Source organism: Akebia trifoliata, chromosome 10 (assembly GCF_017979445.1).
Source record: "Akebia trifoliata isolate Shusen 1 chromosome 10, ASM1797944v1, whole genome shotgun sequence".
Taxonomy (NCBI): domain Eukaryota; kingdom Viridiplantae; phylum Streptophyta; class Magnoliopsida; order Ranunculales; family Lardizabalaceae; genus Akebia; species Akebia trifoliata.
In genome coordinates this window covers 2,235,137-2,249,830 of record NC_141384.1, presented here as the reverse complement: position 1 = coordinate 2,249,830, position 14,694 = coordinate 2,235,137, and the positions used below count along the sequence as shown (strand labels likewise).

Below are 14,694 nucleotides of genomic sequence, written 5' to 3'. Positions count from 1 at the left end.
GAAACTTTGGTGGGGTGGGTGGGTTCAGGGCATGCGACTGTATCCCAGTATAGTAGTGCATTGTGCGCTACCCACCCACTATATTATCCATGGAGAAACTTTTCGTAGGGAATAGTCCCTATCTCGAAGGGTTGTGATAGGAAGTGGTCCATATCTAGAAAGAGATGTGGGATACACTGTTATCTTCAAAGTTGGAGAGAGAGAGATTAACAAAAACCCAAACTCAAAATAGGTGCTCTCTTCAAAGTTGAGGTATTTTACATCCACACACGAAAGTGAAGGTGCACTCTTCACTCTTCAAAGTTGAGGTATTTTATATCCACACATACATAAGTGAAGGTGCACTCTTCACTTCTAAGTTGAGGTATTTTACATCCACACATACATAAGTGAAACAACTTCAGAAGAAAAATAAAATAAAGAACTTGATCTTAGACTATCCTATTACAGACTTTGTTCCTTTATTATTAGTAATAATAATCTATTATTATTATTATTATTATTTATTTTCCTAAGAGGGATTTGATCCACCAGATACCTTTGTCCTTGGGGCCATCATCTCCCTCTGGTGGAGGGTTAGTATGTGATGTTTTATGGAGTTGCTTCACATCATATCCCACATCTGTGGCCTTCTCAAGGAGCTGATTGTAAATCTCTTCATCTAGATGGTTCTGCCTACACAATATCTGAACATAGTACCACAAACAACAGAAGATATGGAATTAATTAAGGGAAATACATTTCAACACAAGTCCTAAATAAAAATTAATTTGGAACATAAGAAATAAAGAAAACCAAGGCCATCCAACTTTCTTGAGGAAGGAGGAATTCAAAAATCCTAAATAAAAAAAAAATTTAAAAAAAAATTGGCAAAAGATATCAAACCCATTGTTCATAACAACGACGACAACAATAACAAAGCCTTATCCCAAAGATTTGGAGTCAGTCAAACAAGTATTGTTCCACTATTTCACTTTGTCCAAAGACAAGGCTTTTGTTATTGAGATTGAGTTCATATTTGCTTTCACTTTTTTTTGGGGGGGTCTTATTCTTACTCTTTTAGGACCTTTAACTTGAATGTTTCTTCTAATTGGGGCTGTAATCGATTTCTATTGTTGAATCTTCATTATGTCTAATGGAATCATGTAACGGCTCATTTCAATCAATTAATCAACATCATACCTTGCCATATAATGGAATCATGTAAATTACTCTTGTATATAGTGTAGTCATGGTTGTTGAAGGTGAATGGAGTCTATAAGAGATCAATTTCTTATACCAAGTGTCTTTCTCTCTTTGAGAACCCTTAATGGCATTTTAATCTATGAGTGTGAAAATTAAATTTAATATGATGTATAATATAAGACATATAACTCCAACCGACCCCGAAAAATGCCTACTAGTTCGTGATCCTAAAGCCGCTTCTCAAAGATCGCCGCCTAACATGTCTCAACCCCATAGAGCATATACCTCTACCTCCATAAACCCAAAGGGCACCTCCACAATTGCCTCATCGGGTCCTAACCTCGCTCAAACAGTACCTCCAATGGTACGATGTCTTAAACCTGACCCTAATATTCTCTAAACCAATCTCTCTCTTGGGAACTTTGTATGTAACAGGGATGAAATCCCAATTGGAATAATACAAGAAAAAAAAAATTAAGAACTTGTGTGACAATTCTCTTCACTCTTAGTGCAAACATCAATTCTTCAACTTTCCTTTTGGCCACTTTATTTCAAGTTTCAACATTCCTCTCACACAATTCAACCAAAACAACAAAGCCTAAAAGTAACCATATTTTGTGCTTTGGTGAGATTCCCTTCAGACCCCCTAACAGTAATCCTAGTGAAACCCTTCAGTCCATGAATTTGTAGATTCCATTTGAACATATGAGGTACAATTCAAGATACCCAATCCAAAATTTACAAAAACAAACAAAATTAATTAAGAAAACAAGCCCAATAATATCACCTAAATCAGATACCAAAAATTAAAAAAAAGAGAAAAAATATAGAAAATAATAATAAACCCACAGATATTTATCATAAAATCTATTAAAAAAATAATAAAATAAATAAAATAAAAAAAAGTGAGAAAGAAAGAAAACATACCCAAAGATACTTCCTTGAAGGTTGTCCAATCAAAGCATAATGATAATCAGGATCAATGAACAAAACCCAATAATCTCCAACAACAGGAATTATAGGCAAGAAAGGAGGAACATAAAACTTCACTTTCAACTTGGCTTCATCACTTGAAGCATTAGCCTTATAAGCTGTCCCTTCAATGAAACCTCTCTTCCCATCACTCCATGTCTCATTAAGGACATGAACAGTCCCATCTGGATTCAAAGTGTAAGTAGCCCTTGTGTTCATCCCATTTTTGGGTTGAAAGAATGAAGGATTTGAAGCAATCTCATACCATCTTCCCATATATTTCTCCAAATCTAAGCCCTTAACTGCTTCCATCTCTTTTTTTGCCATTTTTTTCTTTTTTGATACAGAGGGTTTTTGTGGGTTTTAGTGTTGGGTTGTTCTGGTGCTTAGTTATATATAGATAGATATTTCTAGAAAACGAAAGAAGAGAAGATAATGTATGAAAGCTGGATATGTGAGACGTGGCAGCCTCATGGCCTTGCATGATAAACGATCTTTGCTTGGTCAAATTGCTGTTTAGGTATCATAGCCAATCATGGAAAGACATCTGGCATACTTGTTTTCTGGTTCAACTGTCATGTTGTGGGGTTTTACTTGCACTCTAAGTTTTTATAATGCAAGTCCATGTCGGTATTATAGTAAGGGCGTTTTTGGAAATGGGAGTTGGAGTTAACTCCCATCTTAGAAAATTCCATAAAATTTCAATCACAAGAAGATCCTCAACTTTCATTTTTAAAAGAGTTTACGACTCCCATCTATATAGGTGGGATTTATAATTTCAAGTAAAAATCTTTAATCCTAAAAATTGAGTTGACTCACTTAAATCACCTGGTATATAAATCATTCAACTCATTTTATATTATTTATGATATAGATTCTTATTTAAATAATAATTATTTTTTAATAAAATAAGGGTTAAATATGGGATTGATGTCCCTTAACCTGAGTCAAATCCAGATCAAATATGGATCCATCCCTATATCCACCTAGATCTAAATGATATCTTTTATCTACTACTTTATTTTAATATGAATTCTTAGAAAATAAATAAATTATAATAGTAAAATAGAATAATACAATAAATAAAAAAAATATAATAAAATAAAAAATAAAAAATAAAATTATTCAACAACTCAAAATTATTCGAACAAAATCAATTAATTCGGTCGGATCATATTCAAATCCAGATTTAGTGTAATCAATATGTTTTGGGCATGATTTTAGTTAATAAGATCTAAATCGAATTCAGATACGGATCTAGATAAAAAAAAATTGGATTTGAATATGAATATACTCATATCTTACCCCGAAGCCGATCCATTTTGAACACTAGATTAGAATATGTTTCATCACAAAATTAATCATATTTATTTAAGATAATAAATATTTAATTAGCATAAATTAATTAATTTATAAAAATATATAAAACCCATCTGACTCAGTTGAATTTTATTGACTATAACAATATTTTCCAAGTAATAGAGGAGTCGTATCGAATCTCAATAAATACGAGAACAATTCATCAACTAAATTACTATAGGAAATACCAATCGGGGTTGGGCTTGATGGTAAGACTGGGTGTGCTCCCCAGGTCTTGTCTTCGAATCCCCTGCCCACCACCTTATGTGGCACTTAAATGGGTTTGGGTTCGTCCCCTTAAAACTCGTATGGGGTTGATCATGCAGGGTCCCCAAGGGAGATTAGTCTGTCACACTTACATGAGAGTGTTGATGGGATACTCCTTCGGTTACAAAAAAAAAAAAAAAAATACTATAGGAAACAAAACATCGGAGTTCATTTAAGAAGTTAGAATTAACTCCAACTAACTACTGCTTCCAAACACACCCTAAATTATTGAGATGGGAATGTAGCAAAACAGTTTTTGTTTTTCATTGTTGGATTTTAATTTCATTTCTATACCTTTCAATTAAGCCTAAAACAATTTTTTTTTAGAGTCGTGATAAACTCACTCCAAAAAAGATAGTCAAAATTCACTCAACTGGCGTGGCATGTGCACAGAGCAATAGATTTTTTTTCCTTGAGATAGACGAGAGGGAAAATATCTATGGTTCTGTGTAGTTGAGTGAATTTCGAGTGACCTTTTTCGAGTCAGTTTATCACGGGTCTCTTTTTTACCTTTTTTTTTTCTTTTTTTTCCAAACCTGATTGAAGCCATGAACTCCCGAGTAGAGTTATCAATGGAACAAAGCATACACGAAATCTGATCCAATAACTTCAAGTCTGGATCGATGTTTTGGATTCTGATAAGAGTTTGATTTTGATATCTTTTTGGATCAGATTTGGATCAATCATATCCCAATCTGATAACATGTTAAAAAGTATACAAATTACATTAGGTTGAGCCATACAGTTTCTTTAAATTTGTATATAAAATCGGATTTATTCACATACGAACTCGGTTTGATTGTTAATGGATCGGATGTGGATCTTATATTGAGAACTAATAAAAACCCGATTCAACACTTATCGAATCAGTCCCGAAGCCGATCCCATATTGGATCTATACCAAATAGATCTGATCCATTGATAGTCCTACTCTCAGAGGCAGACTTGTTATTTTACCAACATAGCATTTCCCATGGCCCATTACTTTTTAGCCTTGAGAATCTCAAATAACAGACATATTTCATTTTGACAAATATACATAGGTCCCGTTCGACACCCAATCATTTACCCAACAATTTGCCCAACATGTTTTGTCCTACATGAGTTAGAAGTTTTGGAATAGGCTGATTTTTGGTGAGGATGATCTCTATGGTGAGGAAATCATCCTCACCAAAAATCAGTTCATTCCAAAACTTCTAACCCCATCACAAATGATTTACAAAAAATGGACGGTCTACGATTTTTCAACTTGTAAACATGAGGTTAGAAGTTTTGGAATGGGCTGATTTTTGATGAGGATGATCTTTTAATCGTAGAGATCATCGTCACCAAAAATCAGCCCATTCCAAAACTTCTAACCCATGTAAGACAAAAGATGTTGGGCAAATTGTTAAGGTAAATGGTTGGGTGCTGAACATTTCCCATATACCTAACCCATAGGGTCCCGTTCGGCACCAATCATTTACCTAACAATTTGTCCAACATGTTTTGTCCTACATAGGTTAGAAGTTTCGGAATGGGCTGATTTTTGGTGAGGATGATCTCTACAGTTAGAAGAGCGAAAACGAAAAAATCTGTAGGGTTTAGGATTTATGTTTTACTTAATTGATTGAAAATAAAGGTATTGTGAGAGTGAAAAAGAATCGTTTCTGAGGACTTGAGTTGACTCAATCACTCGATCAGAGTAAAACATTGATTGATTATGGAGCCATGGGGGTGACAATTTTGGGATCCCAATTACAGTTGGGACCAAACGTTGGCGCATGGTGCATCTATATCGTTAGTGAACCAACCAAGAGATGGGTTGAAATTAATATAAATCCACCCATAAAGATCAGTGTAATTAAATGTTGACCCATAGTTCAAAGTTTCGTAACATTTTGAAATGTTTCGATGAAATATTTCAGCATAATAAAACATTGATTCAAAATGAAATTTTAGATTAATTTCCAAAGATATTTTGATCAAAACCTGAGATTGAGTTGGTCTTAGACAGAGGAGAAAATGGAAAGAAGATTTAAAACTCTACAGATAAACAATATAGATTGAAGCCAAAGAGATTACATGATAATACAAACCCCACAAAGAGGTCATTTATGTTGTTAAACCCTCCCCTTTTTTTTGTTTTTGTTTTAAGGAGTTGGCAGCACTACCCAAGTTTCAAATACATGTTCTGACGGGATAAATGTCGCAATCGATGTCATCGTTCATAAACATACCCTCCTGTTGTTCCTGCATCACATCAACCCAATCCTATTACCAAAAGACCGACAAGGGATACCGATTATAAGAGATGCAAAAGTAATTTGAAAAGTAGGAGAGAACTAGAAAAAAGAATTTCATCCTAAAAACAATACATCCATGCATATGACATAAAATACGTTTCTAGATCAATACTGACATTGTCTAAAGTTGGTTGAATATTGTGTCATTAATCGAAATAACTATAGAAAACTAACTTAAAGGATGTGTTTCAAAGATGAGTTGGAGTTGATGCAAGTATTAAGAGTTCGTAGCAACTCCTGAAATTAACTCCAGTGTTTCTGATGCAAGACGGTAAGGGAAGAAGATAAAATAGGGTCAATAAAACATGAAAATAAGCCCAAAAACATGAAAATAAGTCCAAAAATAAAAGTAAAAAAAAAAAAACCTAAATAAACATAAAATCTACTCTTCAATATTTGATGTCCTCATCAGTTTTGTTATCTGCGGGAGTTGGAGATGAAGTCATCATAGGTACCCAACACAGAGGCCTGGGCGACCTGGACATGGCAACCTAGACGACTTTGGCAGAACCAACCTAGGATTGAACAACTTAGGGGGTATGATCATATTGGCACAAATTGAGATCAACTCCAACCCTTTTAGGTAGGAGTTATAACTCTGCCAAATTTGGCAATTGAGGGGATTCTATTACTTACGACACTGAGAAAGTACGAAGCCAACAATGGAAATCGAATTTACAAGATTTTCAACTCAAATCCATCTTCCAAACAGACCCTAAAGCCCTTCTCCACATATTCAAGTAGGGATTGTGTCCATCAGGTATTAGACCATGTTGATGTGAAACCATCCATTTAAGATTTTAAATTGAAACAATCAAGTGTAAGACAAAGCAGACAAATATGTAGCAATAGCACAAGATTGAATATAATAGGAAAATACAAAGTAAAACATTTGATCATCAATAATAAGAGAGATACTATTGACACACCAACGTTTGCTAATGCCATCCCAATTCATATGTAAATCAATAAAAATTAGCAAACATCTTGGAGTGGCATTAGTAAAAGTTGGTGTGGCAATAGAAGCTCTCAATAATAATGATATACAAAATACCATAATGGTAAACATGGTACACATGCTAGCGGAGGCGCAAACCATGACATGTCTAATGCAAGACACTTGTTCCAAAAATCTTTTGTTTGTCATTTACACATGCATATGTATGAAATATAACATGCAGAAGTGAACCACTACTACTTCAAAAGATAAATTTGAGAACAAAATGAATTAACTGCAGCTAACCGTCATCAGCATAAAAGAGGCCTAGAAACAACAAATTGTGCGGTTTAGTTATATCAGACCAGAATTTTTCAGTATTCCTTTAAATTAATTTGCATTAACTGCATATAGTATTCATTATTATATTTTGAATGTTCTTCCGAACTTAAGTCATCCTAATAGTTGCATATACCCATTAAGCCTTCATCAATTGATATCATCTTTTTAGGAATTTTTCAATCCATAAAGGTGGAATTTTATTAATAAGACAAGATTACGAAGAAAAAAATTCCCGATTTACAAAAGAATCTATGGGCACAGTTTTTTTGCTAAGGAACAAGCTACTGCTTCCATAGCTTGTCATATCTTGCTTGCCTTCGGGGATGTCCATATAAACCCTTCACTTTCCTTTCCTTTATTTTTTTAAAAACCTCCAATTTTGAGATAATGTAATTTCATGATCCTAAGCTCGCTGATGGTATCGTAGAGTGGTAGAATTCTTTTCATTTTGAAGAAAAATGAAGTTTATGAAGGAAAAAACTAAGGGATTAGAATTGAAATCGTTTTGGAGGGGAATTGATTTAAAGATGGGTGCGTCACTGAAAGATGTCACATTTTTATTTTATTTTTTTGTGATGAGAGGAGATCACTTTCATACACCAGAAGACGAAGAACGGGCGGTTTCAGGAAAAGGAAGCTAACAAACAGGTGGAAGCCATGTTGAAGCAAATGAAATTAGCCAATATGGATAAGATGATTCTTCCATAACCTTTTTAAAGAGTGGTTGGCGTACTGAGGGGCAAGACTTTTGGAAGGTCAGACCTTGCCAAGCAAAAGTGCAACGGTTACTCTACCAAAGTGTATCAGGTTGTTCTGGCCAGAATGCACATGTGCACCACTATAGAGTAAGGTTTTGGGGAAGGAATTTGGTGAAGATAACCTTCTTGATAGAAGGAAAAACACCATCTTCGACAAAACTTCTAAATGAATTAAGTGCTAGATTGGTTAAAGAGAGCTAGAAATTGTGTGTGAATTTTATAAAGAAAAGGTGTATGACCATGCCAATTGTTTTTACATCGGCAGCATGTTGGACAGATCAAGCTTCGAACTCAAGAGAAAAAAAAATGGATAAATCACCTATGAGAACTAGGCAAACAGTATCCATGAGGCTTGATTCTCATGTCAAGATAAAAATAAGTTGAGATAGATGTAATTCAAACAGTATCATTCCAATCTAGAACTCATGACATCTAACTCATGTAAAATGAAAAAATACTTTGATAGGTGTAATTTTAACAATACTTGTCTTGTGATGAGAACTAATGGAATCAATATCATAATGTTCAAATCAACATGGCAGATAATACTACAATCATTTAAGAGATGTACCACTTGGGTTGGTGCTTCAATGTCAAATATGCAGAGACCCTTTGATAACTATTCAATATTGAAGTGGTCCTCACGTTTTTGTATCGTTAAAAAAGTGGGTCCTTGGTCTTTGCAGAGAGATAGGCAAGCTAGGAGCTCATACTACATATTCCAATAATAGATTGATAACTTCTGAAGGGAGGGTTTGAGTATGAAAGGAAAGATCTGTCTGATAGGATTTTAGTTTTCATTTTTCATATAATTTCTTATAAGGGATTAAATATAATGACAAACACCCATAAAAATGGTTGGCTCATTAAAAAAAATTCCTAACGCACTTGTATGGTGTTCCAAACCCATTTAATAAATGAGACAAAACTGATTTTGACTCAACCCTGCTCAAACCTAATCATCAATGATTGGATATGGTCCAATATTGTGGAGTCTGATTTTACCCAACCACATAAATTTGGACCATTTGCAACCCTAGAAATAATACATGCAACATTTGGGACCACAGGGATGGTACCTAACTACTAGGGTAATTAACTATTTGGGACCACATGGTTCTATCCAAGGTGGGCATTTTGAATGCTGGACGATCTCTCGTCTCATGGTGTTATCTCTGAGAATTTTGGTTCATTGTATAAAGCCAATGGAGAATTTGTAAATCACCTCAACCATTATTCATTTACTTGTGAAATTTGGTCTTATCTTATACCTTTTTTTATATCCATTAGAATTTTCTTAGAACATTAATATTAGTTTTCCAAAGTTGGTAGTCTCCTTCTTTTAGATCTGGAGATTGAATTTTATGGATTTTGTCCCCTTTTGTTGTTTGTTGATACATATGGAAGGAAGGAAATAGTGGTGCACTGCGTGAGGAGGTCATTATTAGCATTTAGTGCATCTGTTTTATTGGTGCAAAGCCTTTGATGATTTTAGGGATTTTTTCTCTTTTTCTTTTTGATGATTCCTTTTCAAGTAGGATCTTGTCTGTAAGGTGAATTTTTAACCCTGGCATGGGTGTATGGTATGAGCTGTAATTTGCTTTTTGTTTTTGTTTTAATTGTATTAGGGGCATCCTGTCAACCTCCTTTCTCTCGTTTTTGGAAATAAAATGTGTACCTATCAAAAAATATAAATGCAACATAACTCATATATCATTAAGCCCCTGACACAATCAGGATACATTTCCTGTCTTTGGCATCTATACCATTATCGACAGCAAGAAGGTGGCATGTGCAAACACACATGTATCTGAAGGGCTTATTTGTAATTTAAGAATTAATTAAAGGGTGATTTTGAAGATTATATGGATATTTTTGTAATTTTAAAAACTAACCAGAGTGATCTCAGGGACATGCAGTTCCACTTTTCTCAGTTTTTTACCAAAATGACCCTAGTTATATTAAGTTTAATTGTTAAGATGGGGGCATTTTTGGAATCCAATTTTTGGTGTCGAGTCACTTCACTCCGTCTTCTCTCATAATAATAGTAAAGAGATTTTCAACATAAGTTCAATAACCCAAACTCAATTTCAATAATTTCTTGAAGCAAGATCAACACATCAGATATAAGACAAACTTCATCACATCACATCACAAGACCAACTCCAGCTACTAACATTTCCAGCATACAAACCACTAAATCAATAACACATATTCTTTTAGTTTAACCAAATATGTCTGCAGAAATATAAACAAAGGCATATTTGAGAAAAAACAAAAAAAACCCTCAGATAACAAATCAAGATAGCGGTTTTACCTGTTTAATCATCGCATTCATTAGATCTTCCAAGGAGCCACAGTTGTTAGGCAGTAGCCCACTCTGTGACTTAGTTTGCTCCAATTGATACGGTTCCTTCAATCTGTTCATCATCCCCATAGCTGACTTCTCCAACCCATTTTGGTGCATTAGAAACGGATAACCTGAATTTGTTTGGTTTATAATAGTTGAATCCATCTTTCTACTGGAGACCGCATTATTTTGACCCAAACTCTGACCCAAGGGACCCATAACACCATGGACGGGTGGCGAAGAGTTTAAAGAACCGAAGTTAATATTTGAATTTTGTGTGTAATTCTGTTTATTCTCTTCTCTTTTCTGCTGCATAGTGTAGTTCATATTCTGGCCAGCCCTACTACCCATGCTTCCGTAGTTCAAGACCTTCAAGTTATCATGTTGAACATTATTAACACCAATCGTGCCGGCTTGGTATTGTGCATCTCTTCTTAAATCCAGCAGAGATGATGTCACCACACTAGTGGGGGAAATATCAAGTGAGTTACTTCGGATATTTGGGGCCATCGAAGAAGTATTCTCTCGCAAATCAGTATGATTGAAAGGGTGGTCACTTAATGGCAAAGGGTTCGATGAAAACCCGGTTAATGGAACGGCACCTTGCCAGCTGTCATTGCATCGACCCTGATCAGGCAAATGAGAAGAAACACTAGAACCCATCTCGAAAGATTCCGAGTTAAGTGACGGCACTCTAACAGAAGCCTGACTCCGTGCCTGTTGTGGGTGTCCTTGTAACAACAATGGGTTGTTCGAGACATTGAGAAAAGAATTGCTTGAGCTACCAATGGTCACGCCGGTGTCTGGAAAGGCACTAGTGAGTGGAAAAAATGTTGGGTCATCAATGGGAGAAGAGAACTCTCCAATGCGAGATACACACTTGTTTTGTTGTAATTGGTCGAGTTCAAATGATGTTGGCATCCCTCTAAGTAAATTTCCATTTTGGTTTCCGGGTGAGATGACTTGTTGAAGCTTCCCAAGATCATTGATGGAGCCGCCCGAGTTTTGGGTGCAACCGAGTTGAATCATTCCAGATGATGCGACCCCACATAGGCTCAAAGCAGTGGGAGTGTTCAATCTACCGAGCATCCCACTTGGTGGGAAAGATGTTAGAGAGGGATTTGAAAGTTGCCCTGACCCAGTCAAGGCATGAAAATCTCCTAGTCCGTCGAATGAACCCATACGTAAATAGGAGGCATCTTTACCCCCTAAAGCAGCAACCATGTTAACTTGATGGCTCGCCACACAGCTGATCCTTTTCAGATAAAGCCTATATTTCTGCGACCAAAAAGCAGGAATGTGACCGTCAAAGAAATTATAAATAATAATAAATAAATAAAAACATGGGGCCATATTATTCATGCCTGAAGATGGCTTGCTACGTTCTCTCGAGTAAGCCTCTCAACATTCATTAGGTCTAGTATCTTCTTAGGTACGGCCTCTGCATTAGAAACAAAACAAACAAATGGAATTAAGTTGTAAAAAGCTCCACAAATGACTTAAAATGCAATATCAATGACAGGTCAAGGACTCACTATCAATGCCCAATTGATTAACGGCTGCAACAAACTTGCGGTGAAGTTCCACGGACCAAACAACTCTAGGCTTCTTTTGGGATGAGTTGTCCTCGTTCTCTTGCCCATTTTCCTCGAATTCATCATCCTCATCTTCATCTTGGTCTTTCCGTTTCCTGTTGAGTTTCCCGTTACGATCACCATGTTCAGCTGTTCCGGGTCCTTGTCCACCTTCACCCGTTCCCAGATGAGGCTTTTCTGCACTGTCGGAATTGTTTGGATCCTTTGGATCGAACTTCTTTTTTCTGATTACATGTTGCCATATGTTCTTGAGTTCCTCAATTCGAACAGGTTTCAGCAAATAGTCACAAGCGCCATGGGTAATCCCCTTCATCACAAGTTTGGGGTCCCCGTTTCCCGACAACACTAATGTCAATTAAAAGATCAAAAGTCAAAGTTAATATAATTTATTCTTGCAGAAGCTAATCCATTCCTTAGTTTCCAAAAAAAAATTACAAATTGCTTTGATCAATTCTCCAAGATTAGATATACAAATAAACAAGATGGCCAGATTTTTCTCTAGAACATATTTCCCAACAAAGCAAAAGACTAAGAGGGAACTCTCTTGAAGAGAAATTGGGATTACTTCTGCATATATCTAAGTTTCTCTTCAGTAACAAATTTGATAATAAACTACAATCAAAATTGCCAAATTAACCGGAAAAAAAAAACGAATACGAATCATTGCTTACTTATGACAGGTAGATCCATCTCAAGCCCCACAAGTTCAAGAAGCTTAAATCCATCCATGTCAGGCATATGAACATCACTAATAACAAGGTCAAACTTGTTTCTGTTCTCTCTCAACATCTTTAGAGCTGAAGCTGCTTGAATAGTTGTAGTAACTGCAACAAACATAAATCAGATGGAAAAAAAACTCAACTTTATAAATATTTTAAGACCAAAGAGAATTAAATCAAACAAAACCCAATATCTAAGACTGGATCTGGGATCATAGAAAAAAATAATACTAGACCATGATAGTATGAAATTGAAACTACTCAACATATAAATTTTAAAAATGAAGGTAAAATCACTAGAATTAAGGATGAGAATATTATGAAAAATCCCATTTGGAGAAATTCTCTTGTATGCTAAAACAATTAAAGAAAAAAACTAAAGAATGATCAAATAAATGAAATTTTAAAACCATAAAACAATAAGAATAAAGAACCCAATAATAGAAAAAAAAAATCGCAATATCCATTGAAAAAAATAAATAAGATAAGAAAATCTGAGCTGAAAATGAGAAAATCCATTTGAAGAAATTCTGCTTTTAATCTAAAAAGAACAAAAACTAAAACAAATTGTAATATAATATAAACAATCCATCTCCCAGTATAAAAAACTGAGCTGAAAAATGAAGAAAGCATGAAAACCCATTTGGAGAAATTATGATTTTAATCTAAAATAACAAAAACTAAGACAGAATCCAACAAAATTAACAGAAACTCAAACAGTCCAGGAACAACAACAACAACAAAAAAGCAGAAAAAAAACTGAGCTGAAAAATGGAGAAAGCATGAAAACCCATTTGGAGAAATTATGATTTTAATCTAAAAGAAAGAAAAAAGACAGAATCCAACAAAATCAACAGAAACCCAAACAGAAAAAAAAAAAAGTGTGACAAACAAAGGAATCAAACCATGATACTGGCATCGACGGAGCAGAGACTCCAACACGCGGAGACAAGTGAGATCATCATCTACAGCTAGAACACGCATGCCTACTGGAAACTGATCTTTGGGTTCATCTTCACAGATACTCCCCCTTCTTTCCTCAACTGTCATTTTAGATCCCAATAGAAAATCAAACAGAGAAAACCCACAATCCTTGAAGGATTCTCAACTTTGAAGAAAACCCAATCTCTCCCTCTCTCTCTCTCGACCAAATACAGAATAAAGAACCACCAAAAACAAATAATAAACAACCCAAAAGAAAACCAGACAGAGAGAAGCCTTTGACCCACACACACAACACAAGTGAAATTTTTTTTGGAAATTTATCTTCTTTGTATTTTCTTCCACTCTGTGTTCAAAGAAGCATCAATAGAGTTTAGAGAGAGAGAGAGAGTCTAATAGGAAAGTTTTATGGTTATTTTAGTTTATTTCTAAAATAATGCTTTTGAGTTTGGAATTTTGGATTATTGATAATGCATTTTTATGGTTGTTTTAGTTTTTTACCAAAAAAAAAAAAAAAAATTGAAAATTGAGAAATTATTATGGGTTTTGGGATTTTACAGCTTTGCACCTTTTATGTACTATTTTATGTGGATATTTTTGGAATTACGGGACCTTGTGGTTATTATAAAATTAGAAGGTTAAGGTTTCTTTTGGGTGTAACGTGGTGCATCCTTTTATCAATATCAATCATTTAGTTGGACCCACCAATTCATTGATCCCCAATCATTCAATCACTAGCTACTTTGATTGAATTCATAGATTTTTAGAAAGAAAAGAAAAGAAAAGAAAAAAAAGATAACTTAGAGAAATCCCAGAGGTAAGACTAATGATATTACAATTTATAATCAGAACATTTAGATAGTCTACCGTAGATCATTTATCTCGGGATATGTAAAATTATAAATCTAATTCTTGTGTATCCCAAGGTAAATGATCTACTGCTTTGAGATAAGGGCGTAGGGTTGAAATTTTTTCAAATTTAT

At 34.8% G+C, this 14,694-nt stretch overlaps 2 protein-coding genes across 2 annotated transcripts; both read right to left on the bottom strand.

Annotated features, from left to right (window-relative positions):
- Positions 1-206: 206 nt before the first annotated feature.
- On the bottom strand, positions 207-2,544 carry TIL (temperature-induced lipocalin). The gene is made up of 2 exons (XM_086456510.1): positions 2,113-2,544; positions 207-686 (listed from the first exon to the last, which is right to left on the bottom strand). The coding sequence occupies exons 1-2, from the start codon at positions 2,482-2,484 to the stop codon at positions 504-506; spliced, it is 555 nt and encodes a 184-aa protein (XP_086312636.1). The 5' UTR covers positions 2,485-2,544; the 3' UTR covers positions 207-503.
- A 3,327-nt stretch (positions 2,545-5,871) lies between these two features.
- Positions 5,872-14,123, bottom strand: LOC147392695 (two-component response regulator ORR23-like). Its single transcript, XM_086455996.1, has 6 exons — positions 13,675-14,123; positions 12,722-12,874; positions 11,991-12,395; positions 11,820-11,896; positions 10,423-11,733; positions 5,872-6,015 (listed from the first exon to the last, which is right to left on the bottom strand). Exons 1-6 carry the CDS (start codon positions 13,817-13,819, stop codon positions 5,944-5,946), a joined length of 2,163 nt encoding a protein of 720 aa, XP_086312122.1. The 5' UTR covers positions 13,820-14,123; the 3' UTR covers positions 5,872-5,943.
- Positions 14,124-14,694: the final 571 nt, after the last annotated feature.

Excerpts from the sequence above, each read along its gene's own strand:
- TIL (XM_086456510.1), bottom strand. The coding sequence starts at position 2,484 with ATGGCAAAAAAAGAGATGGAAGCAGTTAAGGGCTTAGATTTGGAGAAA. Across the intron at positions 687-2,112 it reads CTTCAAGGAAGTATCTTTGG|ATATTGTGTAGGCAGAACCA; the intron begins GTATGTTTTCTT and ends TACTATGTTCAG.
- LOC147392695 (XM_086455996.1), bottom strand. The coding sequence starts at position 13,819 with ATGACAGTTGAGGAAAGAAGGGGGAGTATCTGTGAAGATGAACCCAAA. Across the intron at positions 12,396-12,721 it reads GATGGATCTACCTGTCATAA|TGTTGTCGGGAAACGGGGAC; the intron begins GTAAGCAATGAT and ends AATTGACATTAG. Across the intron at positions 6,016-10,422 it reads TGAATGCGATGATTAAACAG|GAACAACAGGAGGGTATGTT; the intron begins GTAAAACCGCTA and ends GATGTGATGCAG.